Source organism: Chelonia mydas, chromosome 11, assembly GCF_015237465.2.
Source record: "Chelonia mydas isolate rCheMyd1 chromosome 11, rCheMyd1.pri.v2, whole genome shotgun sequence".
Classification (NCBI taxonomy): Eukaryota; Metazoa; Chordata; order Testudines; family Cheloniidae; genus Chelonia; species Chelonia mydas.
The window spans coordinates 58,755,127-58,770,119 of NC_051251.2; the positions used below are offsets into that span (position 1 = coordinate 58,755,127).

General features: G+C 43.2%; 1 protein-coding gene across 3 annotated transcripts in view; it reads right to left on the reverse strand.

Moving 5' to 3' along the window:
- Positions 1-5,113: 5,113 nt before the first annotated feature.
- TMEM237 (transmembrane protein 237) overlaps positions 5,114-14,993 on the reverse strand; it is a 33,221-nt gene continuing 23,341 nt past the window's right edge. For all 3 annotated transcript variants that reach the window (XM_037912778.2, XM_037912776.2, XM_037912777.2), the window contains 4 exons: positions 9,835-9,908; positions 9,107-9,200; positions 7,360-7,481; positions 5,114-5,385 (listed from right to left, as the gene is read on the reverse strand). In XM_037912778.2, the coding sequence (XP_037768706.1) occupies positions 5,318-5,385; positions 7,360-7,481; positions 9,107-9,200; positions 9,835-9,908 (358 nt within the window). In that variant the 3' untranslated portion in view covers positions 5,114-5,317. The remainder of the gene's footprint in view (positions 5,386-7,359; positions 7,482-9,106; positions 9,201-9,834; positions 9,909-14,993) is intronic.

Sequence of the window (14,993 nt, forward strand, 5' to 3'; positions counted from 1 at the left end):
CAAAGCACCTTAGAAAAAGTCACATGCACTGAATGTTAGTGTTCCTGGAAGGTACTAGACTGACATCATTGGAAACTCAAGCCCCCCACAGGGCATGTTCAATGCCAATGCTCCATTATTGTTTTACTTTTGTTCAAAAAGTCTGTAGGTGAAAGAGTAGCACCTTCATAGTGATTGACTCCTTGGTCGCTAAGCCTGCCAACTGGCTTTAATTGTAACTGTATTTTTATGCTGAGGAACTGTCTACTAGGATTTGCATAATTTGTTATTAAATAAAGATAATGCAAAACCAGTGTATACAATCATGTACGCAAATATTTGTGCTTTATTTCCTTATACTTTCCTGAGAAATGGGTTCTTCTTCCCAATTTTAACAGTATTTGTTGATAAGTAGTTATAAATGCTTGTTTTCCTCCGATCAAAAATCAGTTTTTTCATATTTGTTATGTTTGTCCATATAATAAAGTTGGTTGATTGTGTGTACACACACACACACACACACTTTCTATTACTAACTCTAGGAAAGTTTCCTGCTTGGTTCCTACACATGCTAAGTGTAACATGAAACAATGTAATATTGCTATGGGAGAAAGAATTCTCCAGCAGAAATATATGTTACAGAAACCTTAGTAATGGCTGAAATCCATATTTCTTACTTTAAACAGTTATGAACAATACTATAACAATTACAATGGCCAGGTCTGAAGTAAGGAGAAATCAAACTACTACACCCATGATTGGCTTTTTAATACTTATACACCCTAACCGTAGAGAAATTTTTGGGAGTCTTAATTTTGAAAGTATCAAAGAATAATCCCATTTGGCAAAAAGACATTGTATTTATTCATGTATTACATCTCACAGATGGCTGCCCAATTACCTTCTTATTGTAAGATTTCTCGTTTTATATATTTACTCCATCTTGACATCGGCATATTACATAAGGACTTCTGTCAGAAAACTAACTGAAAAAAATTATTCACATCTCTAAAGTGTATCAACCACCCCCTTTTCAAACAATGCTCAGGCCTTGTCTACACTACATAGTTTTGTCGACAAAAGTCAGCTTTCGTTGACAAATGGTGGAGGTGTACAAACTGCAATGCTCTCCCACCGATTTAACTCTCCTGCTACACCAACAAAATAAAACCACCTGAATGAGAGGCAAAATTAGATCAACACAGTGTCAGTGTCATGGGTGACAGGTATAATAGGCAAGGGGAGGCATTGCCTCTCCTAGCACAGCTGTCCCTGCCACCCAACACCTTGGCTGTGGTGCCCCCAAACCCCGGCCTCCCTGCTCTGACCCTTCCCCAAGGCTCCCATGGCTTGCTGCTGCTGCCTGGGGTGAATCTTCCTCCTCTCCTCCACCCCATCCCCTTCCCCACTCGGAGGTCCCTGCAGCTGCTGGAGCCTTGAGTAACTTTACACAGTGAAAAAGCCTTCCAGAGACCCAGTAGCAGAGATCACTGCAACTGTTAAAGAGCCATTAAAGTGGTCATGAAGCCATTTAAACAGGCATTTGCCAATGCCCTGGAAGCCTTTGACCACATTCAGCTGACTTTTATGTTGTAGGAAAATGTGTTATTGGGGTTAAAAACAGTTTCCAAATGATGACCCTTCAGTTATTCTCTGTACCCAGAAGTAAAAAGAAAAGGAGTACTTGTGGCACCTTAGAGACTAACCAATTTATTTGAGCCTAAGCTTTGGTGAGCTACAGCTCACTTCATCGATGCATCCGATTAAGTGAGCTGTAGCTCACGAAAGCTTATGCTCAAATAAATTGGTTAGTCTCTAAGGTGCCACAAGTACTCCTTTTCTTTTTGCGAATACAGACTAACACGGCTGTTACTCTGATACCCAGAAGTAGTAACTGTTAACCTGGCTCAAGGAGGACCTGAAATAGCCAGTGAGTTTACTTCTCGATAAAGTCATTTTATTCAAACCCAGTTTAAGTAAATGAGTCTGGCAGGGAATTCTGTGTAAGGAAGGTGATTAAACTACTGCCTTAATGCAGGCTGTCAATGACAAACACTTTTTTAAAAGGAGAGATTAGGCTTCAGGTTGGTGTGGGTAGCCTGGCTTTTGGTCTCTCTCTATACCAGGGGTCGGCAACATTTCAGAAGTGGTGTGCCGGAGTCTTCATTTATTCACTCTAATTTAAGGTTTTGCGTGCCAGTAATACATTTTAATGTTTTTAGAAGATATCTTTCTATAAGTCTATAATATATAACTATTGTTGTATGTAAAGTAAATAAGGTTTTTAAAATGTTTAAGAAGCATCATTTAAAATTAAATTAAAATGCCGATCTTATCAGTTCAGTGTGATTCTTGCCTTTGCTTTTCCTTAATGAGTTTTCCAATGTCTGGCATGTATTTGGATACTTTAAGCTGCACACAGGCTTCTGATCAGTTGTTAACCGGCTCAGAGGGAGAGAGGACAGATTTCATGTGTGAAAATACCTGTTCACACAGGTATGTGGATCCAAATGCTGAAAGCATTGCAAATGCAATTTTCTTCAAACAGTTAAATTTCACTGGCAGGGATGTCCAGCAGGTCAGAATAGAGGCCCCATGATCTCTCTCGGTAGCTTCAAGTGCACTGCGCAGATCTCCAAACTTTGATGCCCACAACTCTGAGCTTTTTAACTGAATGATCTGCATTTCGAAATCTTCAACACCCATCCACTGAAATACAGACAAATCCAAGCCGCTTTCATTGAACTTTTCAGGTTTAATTAGAAAAGAAAGCATTGGGCCAAATCGCTGGAAATCTTGAAATCTGTCAGAAAATTCTGATTCCAGTTCTTGCATGTACATTCTAATCTCAACGTCAAATGAAGTGCGCTGTTCCACCTGGCGTGACAGTGATGTAAGCAGCAAATCCGGACTTTAAAATATCCCAGCACAGTGGTGCTGGAACAATTTTTAAGGTGGGGGTGCTGAGCTGTGACCCCTCTTGCCCCTGTCTGTACCCCTCACTGCCCCAGGCTGGGGCCAGTGGGCCACAGCTGGGGGTGTCTGCAGAGCCCCGGGCCAGTGGCCAGGACCCCAAGCCGGCAGCAGAGCCCCCTGGACTGGTGGCCAGGACCCAGGGCCGGCAGCGGGCTGAACGGGGCTGGCAGATGGAACCCCAGCTTGCAGTGGTCCAGCGGTCGGTACCCCAGGCCAGCAGCGGAGCCCCTGGAACTGGTGTGCAGGACCCGGGCAGTGTGAGTCCCACTGAAAATCAGCTCGGCACGCGTGCCATAGGTTGCCTACCCCTGCTCCATACAGTATACAGCGAACTCGCTGCTACGCAGAGGAGAATCTATCTGGCAATTGAGCTATACCTGTTGCCAGTTCAGTTCCCTTGGAGAATGTTATTAGTGCTTTAAGGTGAAAAGGGGAAAGGGTGTTACGGGAGGGGGGGAAGCAGCAGCAGGGTGAGGAGGTGAGCAGCGAGTCAGCTGCACAGCAAGTGGTGGTGGGGGTCTTGTGGCGGGTGGGGAAAGGGTCTGGCAGGGGGGTGAGGAAGAGAGCGGTAGGCGGGCAGGGGAGGTGGTGAGCAGAGCGGGGGAACTTGGGGCAGTGAAGAGGCGAGTGGTGGGTCAGCAATGGGTGGGGGCGAGGGAAAGGAGGCTTTCCTGACCACCTTGCATGGATATCAGTGAAACGACCCCAGTAATTCACAAGCACCTGCAATACCATAGAGAAGTACCCTTTTCTATTGATGTACTCTCTTGCAAGACGGCCCAGGGCCAAAATTGGGATATGCATGCCATCAATCACTGCACCAGTTAGGGAATCCCATTGCTGCAAAGCCATTCACTATTTCATGCATATTTCCCAGTATCACAGTTCTTGGTAGCAGGATGTGACTAATGGTCCTGCAAATCTCAGTGAACGCAACCCCCATGGTGGACTTCCCAACTGCAAACTGATTTGCGACTGACCCGTAGCAGTCTGGAGTTGCCAGCTTTCACACAGCAATTGCCACACGCTTCTCCACCAAGACAGCAGCTCTCATTGTGCTGTCCTTGTGCCACAGGGCAGGGGAGAGCTCCACACACAGTTCCAGGAAAATGGCTTTCTGCATCCGAAAGTTTTGCAGCCGCTGGTCATCATCCAATACCTGCACAATGATGCGATCCCACTACTTGGTGCTTGCTTCCCAAGCCCAATAGCGATGGTCCACCACGTGCAGCTACTCTGTGAATGCCAAAAGTAATCTGGAATGGTTTCTTTCCATGGCACCCAGCAGGGCAGGCAGCATGGATTCCTGTTCAGATTTGCAGCTCATAAAATACTGCATGATCAGCCACCTTGTGTTTATAACACTTATGACAAGACTAGAGAGCAGTGCTGGATCCATGATTTCAGGTGGCGATGGTGGGCGCATAGTTTACAGCGGCTGTTGAAAAATGGCGTGAAACATAGTCGGACACCCATGGAATGATGAAACAGAAAAAACTTCATGATGGGACAGGGAGCCTGCAACCATGATGCACTCTGATCTATTTCCCCATTCCCACAACTCCTAGCAGCAGAAGGTGGCAAGTTGCACAGTGGGCTAGCTACCCATGGTGCACTGCTCTCTCTGTCAATGCTAGAGAACTAACTGTGGATGCACTCCGCTGATGCAGGGAGCATTATGTAAACATGTGCCAGCGATGTTGTTATTGCAGTTTATGATTGTCGGCGACACTTGCATCTACTTAACTCTGTACCATAGATATAGCCCTAGACAACCTAGTTCCTAACACCAGCTACACATTTTTCTATGACAACTAAAACAGATCACCCCAAAGGACTGTTAGTTTTCTCTCTAACCATATATTCTGTTAAAATAACTTTTATTCTACTATTTTTTTCATAAGATGACTTGTGTTTTGATCTTTAAAAATATTTAACCAAGTAATATATCCTAAACAGATGAGTTGACATTAGCATCAACACCAAAATGCAACTGGCTGAGGATAAAAAAAAATGCTACTCACAAAAGCATTTGCCCATCTGACCTTTTGTATCCCATCAGTCTTCTTCCCATGCTATCTAGGTAGTGATGTTTACCAAACTAGTTTTGAGTTTATCTCCCAGAAAAGACTCACTTTATCAGAAAAAGAAAAAAAACTTTTTATAGTTCTATTTTCAAAAATCTTTGGAATATTTTAAAATAGCATAATTAAAATAAAAGATCCATCAGCAACAAGTATATATAAAACAATGTACAAAAATACAAATTTTGTTTTGTAGAAAAGCATTATATACAGGTTCAATACGTATAAGTGCTAAGTCCTCAGTCTCAGCTCTAGTATATGAAAATGCATTTTCTGCACTACGACTGGACATTGAGGCCTTTATCCAGCTGAGGAAATTCTTCTACTTCAGCATGAAACATCAGTTCTGGAAGAGAAAGAAAACCAGTATTTTTTAAATGCTTTAGTGAAAAACCATATAAATTACTGCTGAATATTTTCTTCTGCTTTTCTCCAAACTTCCTCTTTGAGTTGTCTTCTAAATAATAATACCAACACCTTGATAATGGCAAGCGACATCCCTGTCCCCACCAAGCTGCCATTGTACTAAAAGCCTTAGTACGATGAGGAATGTTCAATGCCAGCAAACCCCCACACAGCAGCATCCTCCATTTGGACTAGTGACATTATCAAAAATACAAAGAGCAAAATAAACTAACCAGCCAAGTCAACATTAGAAAGTTTTTAAAATTACTTTCTTACAATCAGAAAGCAGAATTCAATTTAGAATATTATCAATTTTTATCTAGCTGGCAGCACATTTAGCTGAGGAAAAACATACTTCAGCATATAGCTGGATCCACCACATTTGCTGATGACCTCCATATGCTGTTTCAGATGGTGATTTTTTTTACTCAATGAAGTATGAGCTTGTTAGACTGTTTTTGAATAGTTTTGAGTTTCCTTCAGTCTGTTTGAGATAGTCCTGAGATGAACCTTCTCAGAATTTCTCTCTCAAAACTTTTAAGGCACTGTCCTCTAGTCAGTGGTTAGCGCCCGGAAACATGGAGGAGTTCTGGGCCAGACCATGCCATCGGCTCACCTTGGGAAAGTCAATTTCACCTCTTCAGCTTCAGTGTCTCAGCTTCCCCATTTCTAAGGCACTTTTCAATAATACTATTATATATTGCTTGCAGTCCAAAGATTTAAAAATCCAGCTGGATTTTTGAATTTCAACTCACCTCCCAACCATGTATGAATGACACCAGGAAAGGGAGTAGGGGACAGCAGGGAACTGAGATATAAAAAGTTGTTATATGTTGTAAAGCAGCTTGAAGAAATATTTTAAAGCTCCATAAATCTACAAAATACTATCAAAGGGGATTTTTTTGGTGACATCAGTTGACGTGTGATTGAAACCCATGCAACCTACATATTCACTGTAGGTTCACTGGACTGGCTAAGCTGTGCTCGATACAAGTCTGGGAGGAGTGGCAAAGGTGGCATTAAGCCACCTTTTAGTTCCTGATCCTGGCACCAAAGGGCACTAGCCCCGTTCCGAGATAACAGAGCAGCATCCAGGCTCTGCACCAAACAGACAAGGGGACTATGCACTGTCCCTGAGCTCTGGAGGACCCAGTACATTCAAAGCCTGCAAAATTTGAACTGAATAAGTAATTCAATCATCACATAATAAATGACGCACTATTGCTGTGTGAGGGAGATTAATGGGCCTATATCACTGGACGGGGGGAGTCTGACGGTGTAGGAAGGTCTAGGTAAGGACTACTCCTGCTTTTCTGGTCTGTTAAAAAGAATTTGCTGCCCAAGCAGTATTGTACATACATTCAACAAACATCATTCATGAAATGTGCACTTTAAAACATAATATAGTCTTCTAATATATAAGTAGAGTACATAATTTTCAAATGGTTTGAACTTTTTTAAAATCAAAGTCATGCTTCCCTCCAAACAGTACCATATTTCAAAAGTCATCTTATTTTGCTTTAGCCAGGACAAATTACTGGTTAGTTTCCTTGTTTGTTTAAAGCACACAGGGGGAAAAATTCTATCCTACAGCATTCAGAAATGACAGTATTATTTCCAGTATTATTTCCTTTGTTGTTCTCTTCTGATTATTTAAAAAAAAAAAAAAAAAAAAATCGAAGAGAACAACAAAGGACAATTTCATTCCAAGAAGTGAATTCTTCGGAAAGTTCTGAGTATTCAGAGGGAGAGAGAGAGAGGAGGAGAAAAAAGGATTATAATAGAAATGTTTTATCCTTAACTATAGCACTGATACATTTCTAAGGACCAGTTCTGAACACAGAACAGAGTAGATCTGGGAGGGCCAAAGGAACATAGCAGTCTCCAGCTTTCCTCTAGGCTTAATGTTCCATACCTTCACTGTGATCTAGCTCTGGTCGGTAAGATAAGAAGAGCCACGATAACCCAACTAGAAGGGCCACCACCAGATTCACCACAATCCATGGCTGAAGAATCTGTTCCTCTGCACCTGCAGTCCTGAGAAAAGCATTAGATACTTATTAGGGGGAAGATAGTGAGGCTTATCCTGGTGTGGATATATTATTATTTTAACAACTTCTACCATGTAGCACTGTGGCAGCTAGATGCTTTAACTGGAGAAACTAAAAACACCAAACAAAAACAAAATCAAATACTGAACAACAAATGTTTCTCACATCATGCTCTAAAGCAGGGGTGGCCAACCTGAGCCTGAGAAGGAGCCAGAATTTACCAATGTACAAGAAGAGCCACAGTAATATGTCAGCTGCCCCCCATCGGTTCCCCTGCCCCTGCTCCCAGTGCCTCCCACCCACCAGCAGCCCTCCCCACACCTCCCTGATCAGCTGTTTCGTGGCATGCAGGAGGCTGGGCGGGGGCGGGGGGGCAGGAGGGAAGAGGGCAAGGCAGGCTCAGGGGACGGGGTGGGAAGGGGTGGAGTGGGGCCCGGGGTTGAGCAGTGAGCACCCCCCAGCACACTGGGAAGTTGGCACCTGTAGCTCCAGCCCCGGAGTCGGTGCCTATACAAGGAGCTGCATATTAACTTCTGAAGAGCCGCATGTGGCTCTGGAGCCATAGGTTGGCCACCCCTGCTCTAAAGGTTTTGGGATCTGAAGGGCTGTAGAGAAGAGTGAATACCAAAGGCTATGACGCAACTGAGAAGCCCCACTACTTAGCATGGAGTGAGTGTTCAAGTTAGATTTCAACACTAACCCCCTTCCCTAGCTGGGAGACAGAAAATAAAGGAGCAGGATTAAATGGTCAATTGTCATCCTGGCAAAAGGTTAACAACAGGGGGCCTCAAGGTTCCATATTAGACCCAGTGTTGTTTAATATATTTATTAATGATCTGGAAAGGGGAATGAGTAGTGAGGTAGTAAAATTTGCAGAGCAGACAAACTTTTAATTATGACTGTGACAGAGTGGGATATGTCTATATCAAATTACCAATTCTGTTTTTACTTTGTGTTGAACACTTGTCTGAACTTCCCTAAGGGCTGCATTCCAGACAGCTGTCCTGCCTAGAAAGGAGTATGACACCTTGTTGAAGGACTGTCTCTGAGAGCCATGAAGACTACAGACTAGAAACATCAAATTTGATTCTGGCCCACCCTCCAAGAAGCGATGGTCTTTCTACACAGAAGCCGATAATTCTGCAGTAGCCTCTTGTTTAGTGTCTTTTTATGGCACTTTTCCCTAATTTGTTAGAGAGAATAGATAATCTCCTCCAAAAAAGACACTGGCACTCCACAGATTGATCTGCACCAGGAAAGAAAATGTGCCACCTCTGTGATGTGCCATTTCACAGTTTGGTCACTTCCAAAACAGGGGTCTGAGGACTGAGCCAATGAAGGTGTATAAAGGATACATTTAACCGTTAGACACAGTGAGCCCTATCCTGTGAGTTGCTAAACACCCTCAATTCTCAAAGTCATCCAGGGCTCAGTTTAAGGTCTCAAATGCAAAAATATTAGGACTGGTTTAGTTTTGGGAATCTTTTATAACACTTTTAGATGTGTACTACATGACATCACTAAACCAATGTTAATTAAACATTCTTACATGGTCTGTGTCATAGAAGGGGCAAGAAAATGTTAAAAAATAATGCTATTTAGATTTCCTACCAGAGGCTCCCATTCTCCGAAGGTGGTGTATAGAGGTTGATTCTGTCACTTGTCATCTGCTGGCTCAGAGACAAGATGAGAGCAACAAAGTATACTGGGAGAAATGGAAAGAAATGTGCAGCTTTCACTAATTTTACATAAAACACTATCTAGTCACAAAATAATGATTTTTAATAATCTCTCTCTCTCTCTCCCTCCCTCCACCCCACTGTCTCCAAAATCATAGAATGTGCTGCTCACTTCCACTGCCCAGTCTTTTTCTCCAGCACTCTCCTTAATCTCTCAAATCTGCCTTCTGCCCCCTGCATTCTACCATCCTGACCAAGGCCACTAACCACCTGCTGGCTAAGTCAAAGGGATATGTCATTATTCTTGTTCTACTTTGTACGTGTGCTGCATTCAAAATGGAAAAAAATACATTACAAGGGGTAAGGAAGAGAAAAAGGATTCAGAAGAACTACAAATCCCACCACTCATTCCAAACTTTTACTTTTAAATAGTTAGTGAAACATTCAGCTCTTTGACCCTCCATTTTTATCTAACAGACTGAAGTGATAATATTTAATACAGTAATGTAAATTTTTTTAAAGTAGGGAACAATTAGGGATGAAATTTCCATTAACAGTAGTGTAGATTACATGTTTAAATTCAGCACTGAAAATGTATGCTAAGATGCATAAAGGCTGTAATTTTCTGCTACTGAATGTTATGGTCTGCTGTATACTCACAGAAAGAGGCTATGGCTGCTGGATCCAGGGTCAGGAAGCCTCGCACTGCTACTGATGCTTTAGCCAAGTCAACCCTGAACAGATATATTATATTAATATAAAGAAATGAAATCATTTACTTATAATAAAATTTCTTCAAGATGGCTCTGTGCATGTACACTTACGGGTACTGTGCCACCTCGTGGTAGAAAGTTCTTCCAGCAGTGTAAGAAGCATTCTCACGCCCTGCCCCCTGCCTCTCCTCTCAGTTACTGACATTCTGAAGGCAAGGCTGTATAGGGGTAAGGTGCCCTCATCACTTCAGTTCCTTCCACCACAAAGCCAGAGAAACCAAACAAACAGGGACTCTGACAGAGAGAAAGTCAGGTGGGAAGAGTGAATATGCAGAGCGATCTCAAAGAACCTTGGTTACAAGGAAGCAACCTTAAGTTCTTCTTTGCATGGTTCTGCATATTCCCTCTTAAGGGACAGAGCGATAGGCAGTACTGAAAACTGACCTGGAGGTGGAACAGAGTCCTAATTGAATAGACTAGCACCGCTTTACCAAATCCAGTGCCTACCCTAGAGGCCATGTCCAAGGCATAATGTTTACTGGAAGTCCAGGCAGCAGCTCTGCAAATTTCAGCAACTGGCACCTCCCTAAGACAAGCGAAGGAAGAAGCCACAATGATAGAATCAAAGCAGGTATAGGAACTTTTGCTAGTGTGTAACATTCAGCAATACATTGTTAATCCATAGAGATACAGTCTGGAAAGAAACCATATAACCCTTTCAATTTTTAGCATAAGACAAACAATCTTGATAATTTACAAAACCTCTTAGTTCTATCTATATAATAAGCAAGGGTCCTTCTGGCATCCTCTTTATTAGAGCAAGTCCTCGGGGGAAAACAGCAAATTGTCTCAAATTGTCTGCTTGATGTGAAAATCAGATACCACCTTAAGTAAAAGCCTGGGATCAGGTCAGAGAACTACTCTGTTTATGAAAAGAAGTGAAAGTTGGATCAGCCAAAATGGTATTCAATTCACTCACTCTGATGGGGATAATGAAAGCCATCTTGATAGATCAAATGATACAGAGAACATTCAGCAAAGGGTTCAAAGGGCAATTTTACCAGCATGGGCAATACCAAATTTAGATCCCAAGAAGGGACAGGATCTCTAACCAGGGTGTGTGTGTGTGTTACGCATCTGATAAACCTTTTGACTAAACACAGAACAAACAGTGATCTTTCATCAACTAAAAGTATGATATGCTGAGATGGCTGCCAAATAAACTTTTAACGATGAGTCAGTTAACACTTAAGGCTTCAAGTATATTAATTATTCCAGAACACAAGGAATGGAAGCAGATACAGGGGAATTAGGTTTTCCCTTCATCCATGCTTGAAATCTGATCCAATTTAAACTAACAGCTTCTAGTGGACTGTTTTCTAGAGTTAACTAGTATGTCCTGTACAAGCAAAGAAAAGCAGGAGCAGACCGAATCAATGTTCAATCACCCACAGCATCTGGTGAAGAGACTGTAGGTCTGGGCAAAAGATCTTTCTCTCCTGCTGAGACAGCAGGTCTGGAGACAGAGGAAGACACAAAGACTCTGCAGTACAGTTGCAGGAGATTGGTAAATCACTGTTGATGTGGCCAACCCAGGGAAAAGAAAAGGAGTACTTGTGGCAACTTAGAGACTAACAAATTTATTTGAGCATAAGCTTTCGTGAGCTTCAGCTGTAGCTCACAAAAGCTTATGCTCAAATAAATTTGTTAGTCTCTAAGGTGCCACTAGTACTCCTTTTCTTTTTGCGAATACAGACTAATACAGCTGCTACTCTGAAACCAGGGAAAAGAGAATCATTTGGGAAAAACATACATTAGAGTCTTTCCCCAGTGGAGAAGGAAAGCATTTGACAGAGATAGATTGTCTCTGCCCGCTCTGGAATAGAAGAGGCAACACTTTTTGTTGGACCTCATTGCAAACTCGTCCACATCTGGGTGATCCCAGCTGAAGAACATGGTCTAAACCAACTGATACTTTAAGGACCATTCATGCACTGTCTCTGCTAAGTCGATCTGTAACTACATTATTTTACCTTGCCAGATGCAAGGCCACAGGACAGACATCGGGAAGGATACCCCAATACCATAGATTTACAGTCTCTGCACACAAGAGCAGAATGAACACCCCATGCTTGTTGATGTTCCACATTGCCGACATACTGTCTGTCACCACCTGCACCACCCTCCCTTATAGGTGAAGAAGGAATGACTTGAGGGCCAAACAAACAGTTCTCAATTCCAACACGCTGATGTGCAGGGTGTCTCCTGATAAGAGGAATGCCCTTGAACTGTCAGCTGATTAAGATGAACCCCCCGCAACCCTTGCTTGAAGCATCCAACTTGACTATCAGAGATGGATCTAGGAGACTGAACTATATACCTCTGAACAATTGCTCTCACTGACCACCATTTCAGGGAGGCTATAATGTTCTGAGGTATGATGATCAACATATGGAGGCTGTCCCGACTTGCTCTGTAGACCCAAGACATTCAATGCTGCATAAGTCTCATTCTCAGATAAGCAAAAGGAGTCAAATAAGTAGTGGCTGCCATAAGGCCCAAAAAGAACTTTATTCTTTGAGTGACACACCACTGAAATCTTTCATCTGGTAGAAAACCCCTCCCTTTCACAGAGTCTGGTATACAGCCTATAAAGGGAATCCTTTGAGTAGGACAGAGAATTGACTTTGGGTGGTTGAGAAGAAGTCCAACATCTGAAAAGAGATTAGTTGTAAAAACAATATGGCTTAACAGGTCCTTGCATACAGCAGCTCCAGTAGCCAATCGTCCAAATAAGGGTAAACAAAAATACCCTCATTCCTCAGATGAGCCTCTACCACAGGGAGGCATCTTGTAAAAATTCTGGGGACTGTGGAGAGTCCAAAAGAAAACACCTTGTACTAAAAATGGCATCTGGCCACCATGAAACAGAGGTACTTACAATGCGTGACAAATTGATATAGGGAAAAAACGAGTCATTTAAATCAAGAGTTGTGAACCAATCCATGACTAAAAGCGAAGGGATGTCAACATAGGGAACTGGAACTTCCAAATGTGCTTGTTCAAGTCACTCCAGTCTCGTATCGGATGAAATACCCCCCATCCTTCTTCCACACCAGAAAGTAATGGGAATAATAGCCATGACTCTCCCCCTCTCCAGTATTCGGGGACCTCCACAACTGGTCCCACCCAAAGTAATTTTTCTATTTCTGCAAGAATACCACCCTTGTGAGAGAGTTCCCTGAAGAGTGATGGGTAGGGGGGTAATGGAGGATGATGATCAATCTTTTGAATTGTATGACACAGCCCCTTTCCATAATCTCTAAAACCCATTCGTTCAACATAATTTGTCTTCATGTGTTAATAAAGCCTCTTTCCAAAGAAGGGGGCTGATTGGTCCTGACTGGCTGGTTCTTGATTTCAATCATCCTGTCAAAATTAAGGCTTGTTGTTTCATGATGAAGGCGCTGATGAGGAAGTGGATTGTTCAGATTTAGACCTCGGGCTGAAAAAGGCCTCTTATTATGCTGGCTCTGGAATGCTGCAGACTGCTGATATTTTTCATGTCTCTGACCTGACAAAAGTAAAACCACGAAGACTCAGTAGAGCTGTCTCTGGTACCAGAAAGAAGGAGTAGAGGGTCTACTCCTAGCATGGGAAATCATACCCAAAGAGCAGGCAGTCGATCTCATGTTCTTTAGTTTTTCTCCCTGCAGGAGGTGATCCAGAGGGCGGTACAAGGAGAGCCACAAGTCTCTGCATTTTTAATCTATCTTCCTCCTGGAAAGGATCTGAAACAGAATGCACCAGGGATAACAGCAGATCCAGAGAGAAGTATGGAGATCCCGCTCTTTGTGGAGACCCTGTATGGGGTCCCAGGAGGAAGCAGCATAAGGTGTTCCAGGGAAAAGACCAGCAGCATCTTCTGATCACTCCTTCCTAACAAGAGACAAGGGAGAAGATCTTGGAACCAGGATAACATGCCTCTTTTTGAATGACTTGTGTTTCACACTCAGAAGTAAAACGTGAACTGGAGCTGGAAGATGAACTTGGGCTGCCATGGTGACACAGCTCTCCAGAACTGAGGATATAGCCCGAACGGAGCCAGGAACTGACAACGGATGTGACAATGCGGACAACCTCAGATCCAACATTGTAAATAAATCCATCTTCCTTGCTACTGAAGGCAGGTCTGGAACAGATCTCCACTTCAGAACTGTAGAGGCCCTGTCAGAATCAGATGGATCGGATAGTTCTGATTCCCAGGAACCAGCACTGCTAACAGTGACCATTTAGTCTCTATGCCTCTTTTTCTTCAGCGCTGTGACAGACTGAACTAAAGGTGCTGAAGGCCCAGATTCTGATACATCAGTTCCATCTTCCTGGATCCAGAAGTGGAAGTCAGAACCGACTCTGTTCCATAGGAATTCCATCAGGTCCAGGTAGCTGGGATGAACAAGGTACACAACCAGTGGCCAAACTCTCTCTCAACCTCTCTTCCAGACAGGGGCAGTTAGATCCAACCACATGGCACTTGCTTTGGACGTCTGTAGCCTCGGGGGCTTAACTGAGGGAATCTGCAGGAACAAAATCAGGCCCCGACAGGGGTTGCAGCTTCTTGAAGCCATTCAGGTCACGGGGCAGAGACTGGCCTCTTAGAGCTAGGATCAAAGGCCTTAGCGGGTCCAGAGGATCTAGCCTCAAGACCTTCCTTTAGAAAAAGGAGCTCCTGCGAGTCTCCCTATCCTTATGGTCTCTGGGAATAAAGGTTTGACAAATAAAACACTCTGTAAGAGACAGTCCTTCTCCCAGGCACTTAAGGCACTGCACGTAGTCACTGGATAGTGGGAAGACAGCCATGCCGGAACTGCATTTCTTGAGTCCTGGCTGCCTCTGTTTCTTCATTTCCTTCGTAACCCAGAACCAGGAAAAACACTAAGGGTATGTCTACGCTATGAAATTAGGTCGATTTTACAGAAGTCCATTTTTTGGAAGTGGTTTTATATAGTTGATTGCGTGCACCCCCTTAAACCCAGTAAGTTGGCGTAGTGCGTCCACAGTACCGTGGCCAGCATCGACTTTCTGAGCGGTGCACTGCGGGTAGCT